We start from the raw sequence: 19,020 nt of genomic DNA on the forward strand, positions 1-19,020 counted from the left end.
TGGAGACGATCTTTCTATGGTCGGAGCGCCATAAAAACAAGACGGCTGCGGCGCTCTAGGCTTCTCGGCGGTTTCTCTATGGAGGAGGGAGGCTCTTGTTATTGGGAGAACCGAAAAGGCGGGATAATTTGAGGAACGCGCGAAAAGAGGGCGGAGGGGGAATAATTACGCATTTGCTGCCATTTTATAATCCCCCCCCACACACATACACTACAATATCTGAAGAAGTGTGCATGCACACGAAAGCTCATACCAATAACTAACTTGGTTGGTCTCTAAGGTGCTACTGGAAGAAATTTATTATTATTATTATTACTTTTCTTTTTCTTTTCTTTTGTTTCGACTACTGCAGACCAACACGGCTACCTACCTGTAACTAGAACTACAATATCTTGAAAGATTCCATCAACGGTGTCTCCAAGAAATTTTACACATCACCTGGGAAGACAGGTGAGCTAATGCCAGTGTATTGGAAGAAGCAAAGATCACCAGTGTCGAAGCAATGATTCTTCAACATCAACTTCATTGGATCGGTCCTGTTATTTGGATGCCTGACTATCATCTTCCAAAGCAACTACTCTATTCCCAACTAAAGAACAGAAAGCTAAATACCGGTGGACAACAAGTCTCTTAAGGCAAATCTAGAAAATGTAGTACTGTATAAACACCGACAATTGGGAAATACTGGCCTGTGAGCACTCCAATTGGAGAACAGCCTTTACCAAAGGTGTCATGGACTTTGAAGATGCTTGAACTCAGGATGAAAGGGAGAAATGTTCTAAGAGGAAGACCCGTTTGGCGAACCCTCACCATGATCAACTCCCGCCCGGAAACCTATGTCCTCAGTATGGAAGGATGGTGTGGATCCACAAATGGCCTCCACAGTCACTTACAGACACACTGTTAAGATCATGTTCATGGAAGACCTGGCCACAAGTGATTGCCAAAGAAGAAGAAGATACAGTGGTATCTCTGGTTGCGAATGGGATCCGTTCTGGAGCCCCGTTCACAACCCGAGCAGAACGAAACCCACGTCTGCGTGGGGTCGCAATTCGCTGCACATGATGTCATTTTGGACGTCTGCGCATGCGCGAGAGGTGAAACCCAGAAGTAACCCTTCCCGGTACTTCCGGGTCGCCGCGGGATGAAACCTGAAAACACTCAACCTGAAGCAAACGCAACACGAGGTATGACTGTACACATACACACACAAGTAATAATAATAATAATAATAATAATATAATTTATACCCTACCCATCTGGCTGGGTTTGCATTTATTTATTTTTTGCTCAGAAAAAAAATTCGCAAATTTATAGCAAATTTGTAAAGCACATTGCTTTTTTGCTGTCAAACTATAAATTTGGGAATTTTTTTCTGAGCAAAAATTTTAAGCAAAAGAAGTTAAAAATCCCCCCCAATATGTTTTGTTTATTGAATTTATATCAGGCTCTTCCTTCAGGAGTTGCCCAGCACGGCAAACTTCTACATAATTAAAAAACAAGCAAAGGGAGAGAAAAAATCTAAAAAATAATTGCAATTAAACCATCTTTATAGGCAGTTACAGTTAAAAACATTATAAAAGCATTGTTCTATCCACTTGCCCTGAGTAGTGTTCTTCAGCTAATAGTAAGTATGTAAATAAAAAGGAGGGGGGCGAAATACAGTGTGTATAGACAATTTAAAATAAAGATATAAACCAAGACTTACAGGAAAGACAGGCGGATGTCCAGAAAAGCTCACCTAACTGTGAGCCAGAAATATTCCCATTTCTCCCCCATATTAAATATACTCTGCTTCTATACTTCTATACAGTGGTACCTCGGGTTACATACGCTCCAGGTTACATACGCTTCAGGTTACAGACTCCGCTAACTCAGAAATAGTACCTCGGGTTAAGAACTTTGCTTCAGGATGAGAACAGAAATCGTGCTCCGGCGGCGCAGCGACAGCCAGAGGCCCCATTAGCTAAAGTGGTGCTTCAGGTTAAGAACAGTTTCAGGTTAAGAACGGATCTCTGGAACGAATTAAGTACTTAACCCAAGGTACCACTGTACTTATTTCGGAAAGAGGGCACAGCAATGGGGGCTGTGGGTGTGTTTGTCCACCAGGGGGAGCTGCACCCCCAGGAATGAATGACCCATCACCCATCTGTCTATCCCTGGAGTTGGCAGGACATGAAGAGTGTGAAGGTCATGGCTGCCCAGCACCTTCTTTCAAATCCAGGATGCACTGCAAAGCCACTAAATGTCTCAATTTGCTCCGAGGCAAATCTGGCCTGTGCCCTTAAGCACCTATGGAAAATTTGGCATTTTGTGTCTTCAGAATATAAATATTCAGGATTCACCAGTGATATGAGCTGATGGGTGTGCTTTTGGGGGGGTTGGGTCTTGTGGGCCTAACTGAACCCCCAGTTGGCCAAGACCGGCCCGAGGGCTGCATGTTCTCCTGCTGTAGTGAATAAGTGCAATTGCCAACAAGGTTGGCACTGCGAGGCACATGCCCATGGGCATGGCAGGAATCATAGAATCATAGAGTTGGAAGAGACCACAAGGGCCATCGAGTCCAACCCCCTGCCAAGCAGGAGCCTTCTAGTTAATCCCCGGAGCCTCCTTGGCCTGCTGCTGTCCATCGTTGTTGCTGCCACCTGTTCACTTGCCCTCTCCAGGGGAGCAAGCCATGGAAGGAGCCAGAGGAAAGAGCCACCAGCTGCTCACTCCATATCCTCTGGTGGATTCGGCCCAGAGGCAAAGCAGGCCAAGTGAATGGGCAGTTGTGGCAGTGTCAAGGTGGAAGGGGTGTCCTCCAGCAGTACTGAGAGAGCATCTTGTCCTCGGCCCGCTCAAAACCTAAATCCAGCCTGGATTGCTGCTCCACTGAATGCCGAGGGGTTCAAGGAGAAGGAAAATGGCTTCACTTCAGCAAATGTTTCAAAGTTCCTGCTCAGACTGGACCACTTTGGCAAGGAGTGGCTCAGTTTGGGAGGCCCCTCCCGTGCCCCATTGTGCTGACAAGGAGTCCTTAATTCGGGGTTTCGGTTGCACAAAGCTCCTACTCGCTTTCCACACAAACCTTTTAATTTCTTACCACAAAGGAATTTGCTGCTCCAGGGCAACGGCAAAGCTTTACAAGCGGAAGGAAACCGAAAAACACACACACAAATGTTGCCTTTTACTGACTCAACTGCATCGAGCATAAGAAGAGCTTGCTGGATCAGGCCAATGGCCCATCTAGGCCAGCATCCTATTCTCACAGTGGTTGACATACCTGTGGGGAACCTGCAAGCAGCACCTGAGCCCAAGAACTCTCCCTGCTCTTAGGGTACCCAGTGACTGGTATTCAGAAGCATTGCTGCCTCTGACTTTGGAGGCAGAGCATAACCACCATGGCTCATAGCCATTGATAGCCTTCTCTTCCATTAATTTGTCCCATCCTACTTTAAAGCCATCCAAGTTGCTGTGGGAATGAGTTCCACAGTCTGTGAGTTCCACAGTCTTAAGTACAGTGGTACCTCGGGTTACATACGCTTCAGGTTACAGACTCTGCTAACCCAGAAATATTACCTCAGGTTAAGAACTTTGCTTCAGGATGAGAACAGAAATCGCACGGCGGCAGCGGGAGGCCCCATTTGCTAAAGCGGTACCTCAAGTTAAGAACAGTTTAAGGTTAAGAATGGATCTCCGGAACGAATTAAGTACTTAACCCAAGGTACCACTGTATTGTGGCATTGGTGACACTGGGACAAGCGTCCCCTGAAGTCTATCAAGAGGCCCTGATCCTTGTTTTCACAAATGTTTAGGGAATGGCTGTGATTGTGGAGTAATTACACTCTACATATGTTCAGAGGCTAACTCATTTTAATTATTCCATCCTACGTTTCAGGGCTGAGACCATGGCTGGCATTGCCATCAAGTTCCAGGGCCATCTCAGGGTTGGAGTGAAGCCTAGGAAATGTCAGAGAAGTGTGTCAGCTACTTTAATAGAACTAATAATTAAGAAACAACAACAGGAAATGATTGTTTATTAAAATGAAGAGTGTCATTGAAGATCATTGCCAGGGAAGTTGGGGCTTTCTGCTCCTGGAATGCCTCAGGTGGGAGAATCGGCTGTGCTTATTCAGCAGTAAAATAATTGCACTCTGTGTACGGTCAAAGATGGTTAAAACTTAAAGAATATCAGACGGTGACTCTTGGTCTCTTACAGCTTTTTATCACCATGGTTCACCCACAAAATATGAGCAATTTTCTCTCCATTTTCTGGCATATAATTTGGGTTGTTTTCTACTTTGTGATTTTGGTATCTTTTAAAATAAATAACTTTTCCCTTCCCTCTCTTTTTTTCTTTTTCTTTTTTAAAGCAAGTTGCATCTACATGACGGAGGAAGGAGCACAGAAGGAAGGCTGAACGTCTAATTTATTTTTAGCAGCCAATTGGAACTTTTTTCCCGAGATGAAGGAGGGAAAGGGGAAAAAAAATTGGTGGTGTACGAGAGAGGCCAGCAGAAGACAGTGTAACCTTTGAGGCTCTGCTGCTTCTGCAAACGCCACCACTCAGCTGCTGAGGCGAGGGTCCAAATGTCCAAACGGCCTCGATTTTCTTTCGGGACGTCCTGCTACTAGTGTGGATTCTGACTGGAGTGATAATGATGGGGCCATCCTGCTACCTCTTCCTTCTCCTGCTACCAGGTACCCTTATTCCAGAATATTTAAGCCCATTTTAAAAGACGGAAAGGCTAAGTGGCTGAAGAATTTCTCCTGAAGTTAGGAGAGAACAGGGGGATGGAAGGGGGGCAGCTCTATCAAGATAGAGGTTTACTGGGTGTCATTAAGGGCTCCTGAGTGGGAGGAAAGCAGAACTGACCCAAGGGGAGACCATGTCTCAATCTTGCTGCAATGGACTGATTGTGCAACCAGCCATTCAAAATTCCTTGTGCCTTCCTTTGGCGTAGCCTCTCTGCAAATGGTAGTAGTAGTTGATGTTGTTTTTAAATCTTTTTATTTTAAGTGTTTCATTTTTTAAAAAAAGCTGACTCGTCAGCAAAAAATCGCTCTCTGAGTGGTTTATAAACCACTACAAAAGAGGCAGTCCTTGCCTTCAGGCTAAGAATCTGAAAGAGACACAGCACAGAAGGAAAATGGTTGGGCAGGAGGAGGTAATACACAAGCTCAGGTTCAAGTTGGAGGCAGTGATGGCCACCAACTTGAATGGCTTTAAAAGAAGTCTGGACAAATTGATGAAGGACAAGACTATCAATGGCTACTAGCCACAATGGCTACGCTCTCTATGGTTGGAGGCAGTCATGCTTCTGAATACCAGTTGCTGGAAGCCACAGAAGGGGAGAGGGTTCTTATGCTCTGGTGCTGCTTGTGGGCTTCCCACAGACAGCTGTTGGTCCACTCCGTTGTTGCCAACCTAGCAGTTCGAAAGCACACCAGTGCAAATAGATAAATAGGTACCGCTGCAGCGGGAAGGTAAACGACGTTTCTGTGCGCTCTGGTTTCCATCATGGTGTCCTGTTGCGCCAGAAGCAGCTTAGACATGCTGGCCACATGACCTGGAAAAGCTGTTTGTGGATGGACGCCTGCTCCCTCAGCCTGAAAGCGAGATGAGCGCCACAACCCCATAGTTGCCTTTGACTGGACTTTACTGTCCAGGGGTCCTTTACTTTACCACTCTGAGAATGAGATGCTGAACGAGATGGGCCGCTGCCCTAATCCAGTAGCCTTCTTCTTATGTCCCAGTGATCTGTCTTAAAAATAATGATTTGGGTTCAAATCAGTGCCTTAGAGCATTCATACAAAGAGCTTCGCATCCATGATATCAGTAATCCCCGTGACAGCACTGTGAGGTAGGTCTGAAGCATTATTTTAACATTAGAAATGAAGGTACAGTGGTACCTCAGGTTACATACGCTTCAGGTTACAGACTCTGCTAACCCAGAAATAGTACCTTGGGTTAAGAACTTTGCTTCAGGATGAGAACAGAAATTGTGCTCCGGTGGCGTGGCGGCAGCGGGAGGCCCCATTAGCTAAAGTGGTGCTTCAGGTTAAGAACAGTTTCAGGTTAAGAACGGACCTCGGGAATGAATTAAGTAGGTACTTAACCTGAGGTACCACTGCACTGAAGTGGTGGGCGAGATCCAACATCACACCCTGGGATGTTACGGGGTCTCCCTTCCTCTCTTCTCCTCTTCAGCGCCCACCCACCCAAATCTGCTCCAGAGTTCCCCTACCCTGTGGACCAGATTTGGGGGAGGGAACTGAGAAGCTGCTGAAGGGAGAGAAGTGGAACTCTTCTTTAACCAAGCAGGATGTTACAACTGGATAACCCCGAGAGATGAAGTCATGACACGGGCGAGATCTTGTGTCATCTTAAAAAGTAACATATTAATTACGGCATAAGCTTTCACAGACTACTTCATCATGCATGAAGTGTTGTCCTGAGCTATAGGTATAAAGACACATCTTTTTTGGAGGGGAAGCAGGGATTGCAAACAGGTTGGAGGGAAATGAAATGTGGAAAACTATTACCTTGCTATACATAAAAGTATATAGCAGTGTTCGCCCACCTGGTGCTCTCCAGATGTTTTGGACTACAACTCACATCAGCCCCCGCTAGCACAGCCATGCCGTAACCCAGCATGTTATGGTTTCAAAGTCCACAATAAAAAGTCACCAATTTAATCTTGGATTTACTCGCACAGAGACCACAAAAGTAACCCGGAGGGAGATTAACTAGGAATAGCTATTGGCCAGATAACATGAACGGCCAGCTCTCTCCCAGCTCTGAGTGGGAGACATCTTTTTTCTCTCTCTTTAAGAGGGGTCCTCATTTCCTTCTCTCTAGTTATAATGAGAACTTCATCGCTTCTGGTCACTTTTGCCTTCACTGCAGGGTTCCCCCGACAATGTAAGCTCTGCAAGACCTGAGCATGATAAGTTAAAACGGCTTCTCATGAAAATACACTTTGCTAAACCTCAGCTGCTGGACAGCAGAGATCTAGCATCTTGCAGGTACCAGTTGGATCTGCAAAGCAGAATATAAAAATCAATCTTACACAGTGAAGCCAAGTTTTATTTACGTTTAGAAATCAGGTCTGATTGGCAAAGCTGTCCACTGCCTTTTATTGCATTGGGACTGACAATAACTTTGTTCTGTGTTTCCCCAAAACTACATTTCCAAGGGGCTTCTTGAGCCTTGGGGTCAGGAGGAATCACCCCAGATCTTTTTCTTTTCTGGGGATTACGTACATTGCACATCAATAGTTTTGCACTATTGGATTGTGGATTGTGTCCCTGGGGGTCAGATCCGTCTCATTTCCCACTCTTCCACCCATTAATGGCACCCATAACATCTTACTGGGAGTAAGAACTTGCTTTGTACTACATGGGAACAAAGAAAGCTGCCTGAAGTGTAGGTGGGTTCCCACGATGCAAGACGCAGTGATAACAGCAAGAACCTTTTATTGAACTACATGACTGGCAAACAGGGGCAAAGCAACTGCTTATATACATTTCTGAAAGCCTGGGCCACTCCCAACGTGATTGGCTGTCTAAACTTCCAAGCTGCGAATCACGACTCAAGAGTTCAAGGACCAATGGCAGAGGCCCAAATTCTGAAATGTTTTGTGATTGGACATCATGTATCGAATCAGAACACAGGAGCTCAGGATCCTTAGTCCAGACTCAAGCTCAGGCAAACACAGACCGCTGAATATATAATACTGCCTTTTCCCTAGCCAGACTACTGACCCATCTAGCCCAGTATTGTTGACACTGACTGGCAGCAGCTCTCCAGGCTATCAGGCAAGAGTCCTTCCCAACCTACACATTTAAAGCTATATCATGCCACTTTAAACAGTTACAGCTTCCCCGCAAGAATCCTAGGAAGTGTAGTTTGTTCAGGGTACTGAGAGTTGTTAGGAGACACCCCCACATTCCCCTCCTGCTTTGGATTCAGCACAGAGCAGGGCATGCCTCTATTTCCCCAGCTTCCAACCTCAGCCAATAATCCTAATCGTACTTCACCTGTAATTGTACTTCAGATTACAGGTGTGTGGGAACTCATGTGACTGGATGAAATTAAGCTTTTCAACAGCTAGCATCGCAAGGCTGGACTCCCAGCGCCGCCACCACCACATAATATGCTGGTTTTCTGTGTAGGAGGATTATTTCTGTATGGATTTGATTGCAGGAAGTGTTCCAGGTGAGACACAGGCAGGGCCACTTCAGCCACACTCATAAGAACGTAAGGAGAGGCAGCTGGATCAGGCCAAAGGTCCAGCATCCTGTTCTTCCAGTGACCAACCAGATACCCCAATGGGAAATCTGCGAGCAGGAGCCAAGCCCAAGATCCCTCTCTCTTCCTGCAGTTTACAGCAATTGATATTCAGAAGCATTGCTGCCTTCAGTGATGGAGACAGAGCACAGCCATCATGCCTAATAGCTATCGAGAGCCCTTTCCTCCTCATTCTCCATCTCAAGGACATGATTCAAGCAAGTCTCCCACCCTCCTCTGGTCCCTACAATCTGTTTTTCCTCTTTCCCTCCCACGCCTTACTCTTTCTCTCTGTTGACTATTTCTGGACCGCTCCCAGCTCTGGAGATGCTGCTAACCAGCTTATATTTTTATGAATGGATATTGCAGGCTTCTTGAGAGCCTTCCTTTTGCAGCACCCATTGTGATTTAGCAAGCTTGTTTTTGAAGCTTCCTACAAGCCAGGAGGGCAGAAGGGAGGTAGCTTTGGTTTCCATTTATTCCACCAGATCCTCTTGTTCTCCACTCCCCCATTCCCTCCCCCCAAATCTATTGACAATGCTAAGGTTTTGAAAAACAGCAAGTCCTTGAAACGTTGCAAAGGATTCTGGGATTCTTCTCTCATATTGTACTTTGCCAGTGTTAAGTATTGCTAATCCTGGCCCTGCCTGAAAAGCTGGAGAGCCCCTGCCAGCCGGTGCTGACAATACTGGGCTAGATGGACCGAAGGTCTGAGTCAGTGTTATGCAGCTTCCTGCATTCCTGTGAAAGGTGGGGGGTTAAGTGTAGGAAAATAAATAAATTAAATTTGCCTGCCTCAAGTCTAAATAGAGAGGAGGATTAACAATGGACTTGACTCAAGGCTAATGTTGACAAACATTACACCCCCATGTCAGAGAATTTTGCTCACAGAAACAGAGAAATCAGTTGCATTAGAAAAAAAACACATTCCGGAGGTCTGTTCTTAACTTGAAACTGTTCTTAACCTGAGGTACCACCTTAGCTAATGGGGCTTCCCGTTGCCACCGTGCGATTTCTGTTCTCATCCTGATGTAAAGTTCTTAACCTGAGGTACTATTTCTGGGTTAGCAGGGTCTGTAACCTGAAGCGTCTGTAACCTGAAGCGTCTTTAACCCGAGGTACCACTGTACTGCCTCTGACAATGAAGGCAGAGCATAGCCATCCTGGCTAGTAGCCATTAATAGCCTCCTCCTCCTCCTCCTCCTCCATGAATTAGTCCAATCCTCTTCCAAAGCCATCTAAGTTGGTGGCCATCACTGCCTCCTGTGGGAGGGAGTTCTATAGTTTAACTGTGTGCTGCATGGAGAAGAACTTTCGTTTATTTGTCCCGAATCTTCTGAGATCCAGCTTCGTTGTATGTTCTTGACTTGTAGTGTAATTTTCTACTCACCTCTTATGTCACCTCATACTCGCGTTCTCAATAAAATTAAAAGCCCCCAAACACTGCAACCTTTCTTCACAAAGGGATTTGCTCCATCCCCTTTTCTGAACTTTTCCCAACTGTGCAATATCCTTTTTGAGGAGAGGTGACCAGAACTGTCCCCAGTATTCCAAAAGCGGTTGCACCAACAATGCAATGTGTTTGAACTGCCTATAACTGTTCCTTGGACTTCTTAGCTGCTGGAAGAATGTAGGGATAGGTGAATCTGCAAATTTTGGTTTCTAAATTTTCCATTCTTAAATTCCATTTTTCAGATTTCCACGTCAGTTTAGGGTGATCTAAAAAAGAAACACCAAGTCCTAATGAAAATTTAAGTGCAAATTTTCCCCAGTGTGCACATTTGTATGCAATTTTACCTAATACACTCTTTTTTTTTGGCAAAGTAACCCTCTATAATGTTTAATCTTTAGTATCTTATTTTCTGTACTATATGCACACTTTACGTTGCATTGCTCTTTACTTGGCGTTGCAAAATTCAGAGCTGTGAGAATGAGTGTGGATTTCGCCAAATAAACATATTTTTGTATGCACTTTAATGTGCATGTTTTTGAAAACAAATTCTCCTAATATGGTGCATTTTTTGTATGTTATTTTCCCTAATATGTTCATTTTCATGCATACATACTTTTACCTAACGTGCATTTTTTTGCAAACATTCCTTTGTTGGAGAACTGCATTGCAAAATTCAGAGAAGTGCGAATTTTGAAGGCTGGCTGTGTTTCAGTTTGTGCATTATTTAACAAAAATGCAAATTTGGTAGGTTTGCCTTTAAAGGCGAACTCAATAAAGACATTGTGTCCCATCTCTAGTCAATATTCCAAGACAAAGGCAAGACGGATTGGTTTGAATTCGCCCCCTTTAATTGATGTTTCCTAAAATATGCTTGTGGGCTATGATTCCTTTGCAAAGCTTTTGCTACACCCACCACAGGAGAAAAGAAACTATTTTGACTGCTCATGTGAGATCTCTGGGAAGCAAGGAGGAGACCAAAAGTTTGGGATTTGTGAGGAGAAAGACCCTGGTACCTTTTTCTTTTTGTAAAAAATAAAGGTATTTTAAATTGGCAAAAGGACAGCAATCTAACAAAACAAAACAAAAAGTCTAGCAGTATCCTTTTTCCAGTCTCTCTCTCTCTCTCTCTCTCTCTCTCTCTCTCTCTCACACACACACACACACACACACACACCACTAGCATCAGTGATAGCAGTGGTGACAGCAAGTTATGACTGCTCTGCCCTCCCACACCTCATCGCCATTCCGCCCCGCATCTGCCTCCTGAGGCAGATACCTCACTCTGCCTAATTGTAGGGCCGGCGCTGAACCTATGCAAAGATCCTATGCCTAGAGAGATGAGTTAGGAATGGCTTCAGGACTCCACATTAGGAGCCTCCCAGACCCTGAGATTTCAGGGCCCAAACCTGAGATCTAGGGGTAGCACCTGGTGATGTCACAGGGCAGGCCCTGGAGACATAGGTCAATAGGGACAGCGGGAGCAGAGGAGGACTGACCTTCCACTCCCAGAGTGTCTATGCTACAATCTGCAGCCAGCTCCTGTTGGGCCGAAGCTTGCAAGCTGCACGCACGGTTTTCTTAATATATCTATTTATTAAATGCCCCTCACCCACCTGGAGATTCGAGACCTCCACCTGCCACCTGGAGGGGGCCAGGCACACCTGGAGATGTTCAGCTCAGACCTGGAGGTCTGGAAACCCTAAATCGGTGTAAGAAACAATGCACCCAACATTACAGCAAAGTATAGGGCGCACACCTGAATTCTGGATAACATCGTGTGAATGCAGGTTTTTTAACAACACAGCAGTGGGAATGCAGTGAGTGTCCAAAGCGAATGCAAAAGTCTAGACTCTAAGACTGTGCTCACATTCCCAGTAAAGGGCAGTGTTAGCAGAGCCTTAGAGTCTAGACTTTTGGATTCCCTCCCCTCTCCCCCAGTAGTTGAACTACACCAGCCAGCCTGGTGCCCTCCAGATGTTTCGGACCACAACTCCAATCAGCCCCAGTGAAGAGTCCAAAACATCTGGCAAAGGCCAAGCTACACGGTACAAACAGCAAGGTTTGCTTTTGAACTTGTAGTGGAGGTTTGCCGGGCACATTCTCCATAAGTAAGAAGCTGCAATTTATGATATGAGATATATATATTTCAGCTTCTACCAGTCCATGATTGCTTTGCTTGTTTCCGTTTGGCATTTGGAATCTGGGGCAGGGACAGACAGAGGTGCCATTGTGCGAGAGGCACGGACAGCGACACCCTTTCCATACACATCCACTTGCGAGCCAGGAAACGCTTTGCTCTTTTCTCCGGGGCTTTGCCAGATTCTGAGCTGCCGTTGGGAGGGCAAGACTATTGCTGCTGATCTCTGTTTCTGGAAATCGTTCCCTCAGATACTGGCGATGATGACTTTGACGCTACCTGCTTCTGTTTTTCTTCCTTCCTTGCTGACAAAAGCAAAACACTGGCAAACTTATTTCCAACAAATAGATTTTGACTGCTTCCATGTTATCTTTTGTCCCAAGCAGAATGCTAGGGACATTAATACTCATTTTCATATGGAAAGCAATTTGTACGATTTGTATGAAGGACCTCCAACAATCAGCTATGTATATATTGTTGGCTAAGCCCAGGTTTCCAACGTGTAGGAGTGCATTTCCTTTGCCACAGAGTAACTGCAGCAATTGGAGAGCAGGATTATATTCATCAGATAGTACGGTTGCTCTGTAGGCTTCAGGTCATTTATTTATTTATTGGCAGTATTTATAGCTCACTCTTTATTGAATGTTTTCGATCCTGGAGCTGGGAACAAAGTAATAAAAATAAACAGAGGAAATCAATATACAAAAATTACAAAATCAAATACACAGGACCAATAAACAACTTAACCATTCTATCATAAGGTAAACAAACAAAATTAGAACAGCATAAATTAATACTTACAATTTAACAAAATAATAATAATAATAATAATAATAATAATAGAGTCAGATAGTGATGTGCAGGTGGATTTGCTGGCCTCCAACATTTCCTTACTGGCTAGGATAGACAGCATTCAGGGGTCTTCCCCTCCATTTCAGAAATTAAACCACTGCCTTTACCCTGATAGAGACAAGGGGGAACGTGAGGCACTTTGTACACGATCAGGAACACTGCCATTTTTACTATTGTCTCAAATGCACCTGGGCTGCAGGGCTGAAAACAGATTTTCAGGCACAGCTTAATCCTTCTTATAACGACTACCTGCCAGAGGAGAACAGAGAAGGCTTTCTGAGCCAGCCAGAAGGGTAAACAATGTTTTTGCAGGGCCAAGATAAACTCTGTGTCCAAATTTCAAATACTAGCCCACGTTTGCTTTTGGCCTTCCCTTCCCTCCAGAGTGCGTTCACTGAACGGATGTGGGATTGTGCCGGTAACTTGAAACGGATGAAATTTGTTGGGAACTTTGTGAAAGTTGGATTGGAATTTTGGCTCATAAGGCTGTGCCATGGTGGACTGCGGTGGGTGGGTTGCTGTTTTAGCAGCTGCAAGCATCAGGTCGTTTTTCTTCTTCTTGAGCAAAGAAATCTCACCCCTCCTCAGCACATACATTCCCAACAACATGGCCGTAAGTTTAGGAGATGCAAAGCAGGCAGATGCCGGTAGAAGGTCTGTGTGAGAGAGTAGTTCCCAAACTGTTTTGAGCAACCACCCCTTTGGTTCCACGAACTCGTGGAGATCCAGTTAACGTCAGGGAATGGTCTGGATCTGAAGATTGGGGAATGCAGTTGCAGGCAGATCAATTCCTCTCAGAAGAGGAGAGGGAATACACACACACACACACACCCCTACCTCCAGCTTTTTCAGAAGCAGAGAGAGAGGCATACATAGACACAGAAGCTGAACAGATTAGGGAGGAGTTACCCAGCTACGAGATAATGACAAGAGATCCAGAAGGGAGGGGGCAGCTGGGAGACACATCAGTTGAGAGTATGGGGAAACCCCCCTCCCCAGGGACTCAGAGGTCCAAAAGTATCAGAGAACAAAGGAGGCTAAGAGGGGGAGGAACTTCCCATTGGCGCACTCCTTGCTGCGGAAGTCAGAAGGAGGATTCAGAGTAGGCAACTGATCTTGCGGAAGGTTTTCTGTTTGTGCTTGCAACATGATGCTGTAATAAAAGGACTATAAATCTATCAATTGCTCGTTAATTCTTATCTGTGAGCTACCGAAGGGTGAGGGGAACTCCCACACTTGACAGTTAAGTGTAATGTTGGAAGATTAAGGCGGATAAAAGGAAGTCCTTCCACTGCGTGCAGTTAAACTATGGAATCTGCTCCCACAGGGGGTGGTGATGGGCTCCATCTTGGATAGGTTTAAAAGAAGATTGGACAAATTAATGGAAGATTAGGCTACTGACAACAAATTCAAAACAGTAGCCATTAATTGCACATTTATTCAAAATCCAATTAAAACAATTTAGTTAAATAATTGAACAAAATTGATGATCCAGTGATACCAGTTTTTCAAAGTCTGATGGTACCCTGCCAGCACCCCGCTTCCTCTTTGTGCTCCCCTAAATAATCCCACGGCCTCCCAGGGGATGGTACCGCTCACCTTGGGAATCGCTGGTGTGAGGCCATGAGCCAGAGTTTCTGTGATCGACATGTAGAAACAAGTTTCAGCCCACAAAGCTGTTTGTTTATTGACTAATTTTTTTATAATTAGTACAATTACTGCACATATGTCAAATCATAAGCAAAAAATAAGGTAGGTCCCTCCCGCGAGGAGCTTACAGTTTGAAATTTGATTACAAGAGAGGAAAATATATATCCTAAAAATGGTTTGGATCCTGTTTTCTAGAAATAATGCTTGCTTTCATATAGGGCTGTATCAAACCACCCCCAAATTAGTGGTTCATCCACTAATGGTGCAATTTTGGAGTGGGATGGGGGCTGAAGAACACCCCCACCCCCACTCAAAACTGCAGCCCCAAACAGTAACCAAAATGATGCTTCCAGGTCCCCTACCTGCAAGAGATAGGTGAATTTAGAATAGCTCTTTTCTTTCACTCTCCATATCCCTTGTTGCTCTTCCTTCCTGCATTTTAGGTGGAGTTGGTCTAGATGATCCTCGGGGTCCCCCAACTTTACCATTCTGTTATTCCAAGCAGTGTCTGCTGGAAACCTTTTGACCTGGTAGGGCTGTAATTTTTAACCCTGCTGTTTTCATCCCAGTAGGACTTGTAAAGCAGTTATTTAGCAAAGTGTGCCATTATACACGTGCAGAGTGCTACTGTCTCCTCTTCTCTGAAAAAACAACCCACCAGATTCTCTGCACATCTTTGGACAGAGAAAGACGGTCCATGCGTGAGGGCTCAAGTATGATTTTCAGACAAGATTGACTCCACAACTCTTATTCGGAAATTGAGCCTTATCAGATGACATAAGTTTCTGAATCCATGTATTCACCCGTTGCCAAAAAAACCCGCAGATATAAATGCGAGGAAAATTTTATTCCCGTTGCATGCAGACCCCCCCAAAAAAACCTCTGGGGGGAAATCAGTTTAACTATTCATTATCCAAAACATTTCTCCCCCCCCCATCAAAAAACAAAGAATTCCAACCCAGGGGCTGGGGGAGATTATTTCCTTTGAGCCAGGACACATCAGAGCATAGCAGAACATATTTGCAGTTCCTGACTCAGTCCTGAAAATGCGGCAAAATAATCTCTGTTCATGTACAGGGTTCATAACGCCAGGTGATTTAATGATAAAAAAGGTATTTGCTATAGAAAGAGACTCATAATTGCTGGCTTGCTTGTTCTCTCTCTGTCTGTCTGTCACAAAACAAATACTAAACTAACCCCCCGCCCCACAGCTCCTCAAAATAGGATTGTTGTTTTTCTGGCTTTCAAGGAAACAACTCTAAAAAAGGTAAAGGACCCCTGGACGGTTATGTCAAGTCAAAGGTGACTATGGGGTTGCGGCTTTCAAGGAAACAGCTCTGAGCATGCTCAGAAGCAGTGTATGATTCTGATAGGCTATTGCAAGCACAGAGGGCTGCTTTTGAAGCATCTCCTACATCTGTTGTAGTGGCTGTGTTGAACAGGTCCCATAGCAACAGAGAGAGTAAGAGCTTTTCTACTAGGGCTGACTTTCTGGCAGTCTGATCAGTCACATGGTTTTCCAGTTTAGAGACTGATAGGAAGGACCTCTAGCTATATTTCTGGATTAGGACTGGCTGTGTGATGCAGAGAGCTGATTGGCCACAGAACAGAAGATGGACAAAAATGCCTCTGTAACTTCAAGGAAGTATAAAATGTGTGGGACAAGAAGCGGTGTGTGGCTTTGAGTTTTGGAGGAGGAATTAAAAAAAACAACAACCCTGTTTGACATTTTTAGTGGGAGAGCTGTGCCACAGTTGTCCCAGTGGACTAGCCTCCACTGCCATTAAGGTCTTCAGAGGAAGTTCCAACTCACACCCTATTTCAGGTTAGCTTGATGAGTATGAGCAGCAGGGGCTTCTCTGTGGTGGCACCTTGGCTCTGGAAATCCCTTCCTGAGGACTGAAACCCTTATTTGGGGTTTTGTAAAGAGTCTTTTTACAGTGTATTTGTTTCTGCCTGTGGAATATGAGTCTTGTTGACGTTTATTTTATTACTTTTATTGCTTTGGGGGGGTAATTTTGTAATATTTTGACTCTCTCTGTGTGTGTGTGTGTTTTAATGTTTCCATGAGACAATTTGGAGGATGTCAGATAGAAAAATGGTTCAGTAATGCTTGGGTTACCTTATAAATAATATAAATCAACACACTCCTGGTGACGGCCTGAGTGCTAGCCAATATGTACCTTCCCTAGCCAGCATAGTGTATATTGGCCCTTCTGGCTTACCTTACTAGGAAGTGCCTGAGTCGACTCTTACTCAGGCAGGCCATGGGTTTTTTGGTTCTAGTTCTGGAGTGCTGTCTGCAGCCTGCCACACAGCATCTTTTTCCGTTCAGTTTGCTGCCGTTAAAGTACTTGTGGGTTATGCATCCTCTGCATGACCTTCTGCTCAGGATACATTTTGGCCAGATTTTCTCAATCCAAGCTGTATTTCCCACCCGGGTGCGGAATAGTGATGTTTGTACTGAGCACACCTCAAAGTGGAAGTGCGTGTGAAAGAAGGAGGACTAGTCTAATCTGCAGGTGGAGCTGGGAAGACATAAAGACCTGATTTTGTTTGCTGTGAGAATCCAGTGCAATGGCATTGGGGAGCCCCTGCTCTCAAGCCTAATGGTGGCCGGTTGGAGTGTCTGTGGGCGTGTTAATGCTGTGAGCCTTTCAATTTTATACCCGGCCCGTATGTATAAATAAAATCATATACTGTATTACAGTGTCTCTAGTGACCTTCATTCTTATGAAACCTGAGGTATTGCAATCCCTGAGATCCCCATAATTATCACTGTTATTTACACCATTCTCAACAGAAAGTGCTCAGGGCGGTGAACAAAATCATGAAATATAATGCAGACCAAAAACAGATAGCAAAACAGACTTCAAAGCAGTATCAATACAACCAGCACCGCCAGTAGAAAAAACATCACGAGGACAAAAAAGGTGTCATTTATTTAATTATATGTTTGATATGTGTCACTTAATGGGTCAAATCTGTGTCATTTATTTATTTAAACAGATTTCTATCCTGCCTTTTCATTTGAGTGCTAAAAGCATCTCACAATAAAAACCACATTTCAGGTGACAGTAATGTAAGTAATATGTGTATATATATTTGTAAAAATGCTCTCAATTTCTCTCTCTCCTTTTCTCAATCATTCAAGGGTTTGGAACTCCATTTAACATTGATGTGAAAAGACCTCAGATCTTCCGTGGCCCACAGGAAGCCCAGTTTGGGTACAAAGTCCTTCAGTACACAGCCCAGGGGCAGAAATGGTAAGTCAAGGCTGGTTAAACCTAACCTGCAATAGCTGTTTTGAATATGACCATTCCTCTCTTTTTTATAGATTGCCACCAAAACTTACACGTACGTGGAAGCTTAAAACCACGGCCTCAGCCTCTTGTTCAGTTATCCAGAAACCTGAGGGAAGACATGTCCTTCCAGGGCCGGCCCTACTATTAGAGAAAGTGAGCTGACTGACTCAGGCAGCTAATTTCCAGTGTCATGGAAGGGCAGCATACTTGCTGCTTACTTTTTAAATTTTAACATGTTATTATTTCATAAATGTGTGCTGCATTTTTACTGCTGCCAGGGAGGGGAAGATATGCTGATGGGATTATCTTTAGGCCTCAGGTGCCAAAATAACTTGGCTAGCCTTTGACACTGCAATTTGATGGGCGGTGAGTGGTGAGTGGAGGATTTCCTGCTCCACCACAGGGAGCAAATTGTCTTAGGCCCATTCTGTCTACAAATATATTTTTTGTGGGGTTGGGGGGGCAGTTATATTGCTCCAAAGGAGGGAGGCAAATTAGCACTTTGAGTGCCAAGGCATGGGGTGGAGTATGCCTGTACCCTCTCACAGGTTGGGGAAAAAATTGAGGGAATTCTTTGCATCCGTCTTTATAGTGGAAAATCTAGGCAGATTCCCAGTGCCTGAACTAACTTGTGCAGGAAAGGAGTCTGAGGAACTGAGGCAGATAGCGGTGATAAGATGAATCTAGGCCTAACAGACACAATGAAAACTCACAAAAGTCCGGATGGAATCCACCCTAGAACTCAAACGTGAATTTACTAATCATCTAACAAAAATATGTAACTTGGTCCCTCAGATCAGCCTCCACACCTGAGGACTGGAAAGAAGACAGTGTAACACCAATTTTTAGAAAAGGAAACTGGAGGGATCCTTTGAAATTACAGGCTAGTTAGCTGGATGTCTGTCCTGGGAAAATATTGGGGTCTCCTGACCCCAGTGTGCGCCAGCTCTGAAAATGATCTGAACTAGGGGTTGTTAGGACAGGATTTGAAAAATAAAACTGCCAATATCATTATGCTGTTATATAAATCTATGGTGCGACTGCACTAGGAATACTATGTGCAGTTCTGGTCGCCTCCCTTCCAAAAGGATATTGTAGAGCAGGAGAAGGTTTCAGAAAAAAGGCCACCAAAATGATCAAAGGGATGAAGCGACTCTCCCATGAGGAAAGGTTGCCACGTTTGGGACTTTTTAATTTAGAGGAAAGGCCAAAAAGAAGTGACATGATAGAAGTTAATAAAATTACACATGGCATGGAGAAAGTGGTTAGAGAAAAGCTCCCCCCCCCTCTCATAACATTAGAACCTAGTGGTCAATAACCCAGGTAATAAACTGAAATAGTCATGGTG

The 19,020-nt window shown here is 44.5% G+C and overlaps 1 protein-coding gene across 1 annotated transcript in view; it reads left to right on the forward strand.

The window, feature by feature from the left end:
• The first annotated feature begins 4,360 nt into the window (after nucleotides 1–4,360).
• Nucleotides 4,361–19,020, forward strand: part of ITGA10 (integrin subunit alpha 10) — a 61,748-nt gene continuing 47,088 nt past the window's right edge. The window contains exons 1-2 of the mRNA XM_083478239.1: nucleotides 4,361–4,683; nucleotides 17,522–17,633. Of these exons, the coding sequence (XP_083334365.1) occupies nucleotides 4,641–4,683; nucleotides 17,522–17,633 (155 nt within the window). The 5' untranslated portion in view covers nucleotides 4,361–4,640. The remainder of the gene's footprint in view (nucleotides 4,684–17,521; nucleotides 17,634–19,020) is intronic.

Source organism: Podarcis liolepis (genome assembly GCF_965112155.1).
Source record: "Podarcis liolepis genome assembly, chromosome: 15".
Lineage (NCBI taxonomy): Eukaryota > Metazoa > Chordata > Lepidosauria > Squamata > Lacertidae > Podarcis > Podarcis liolepis.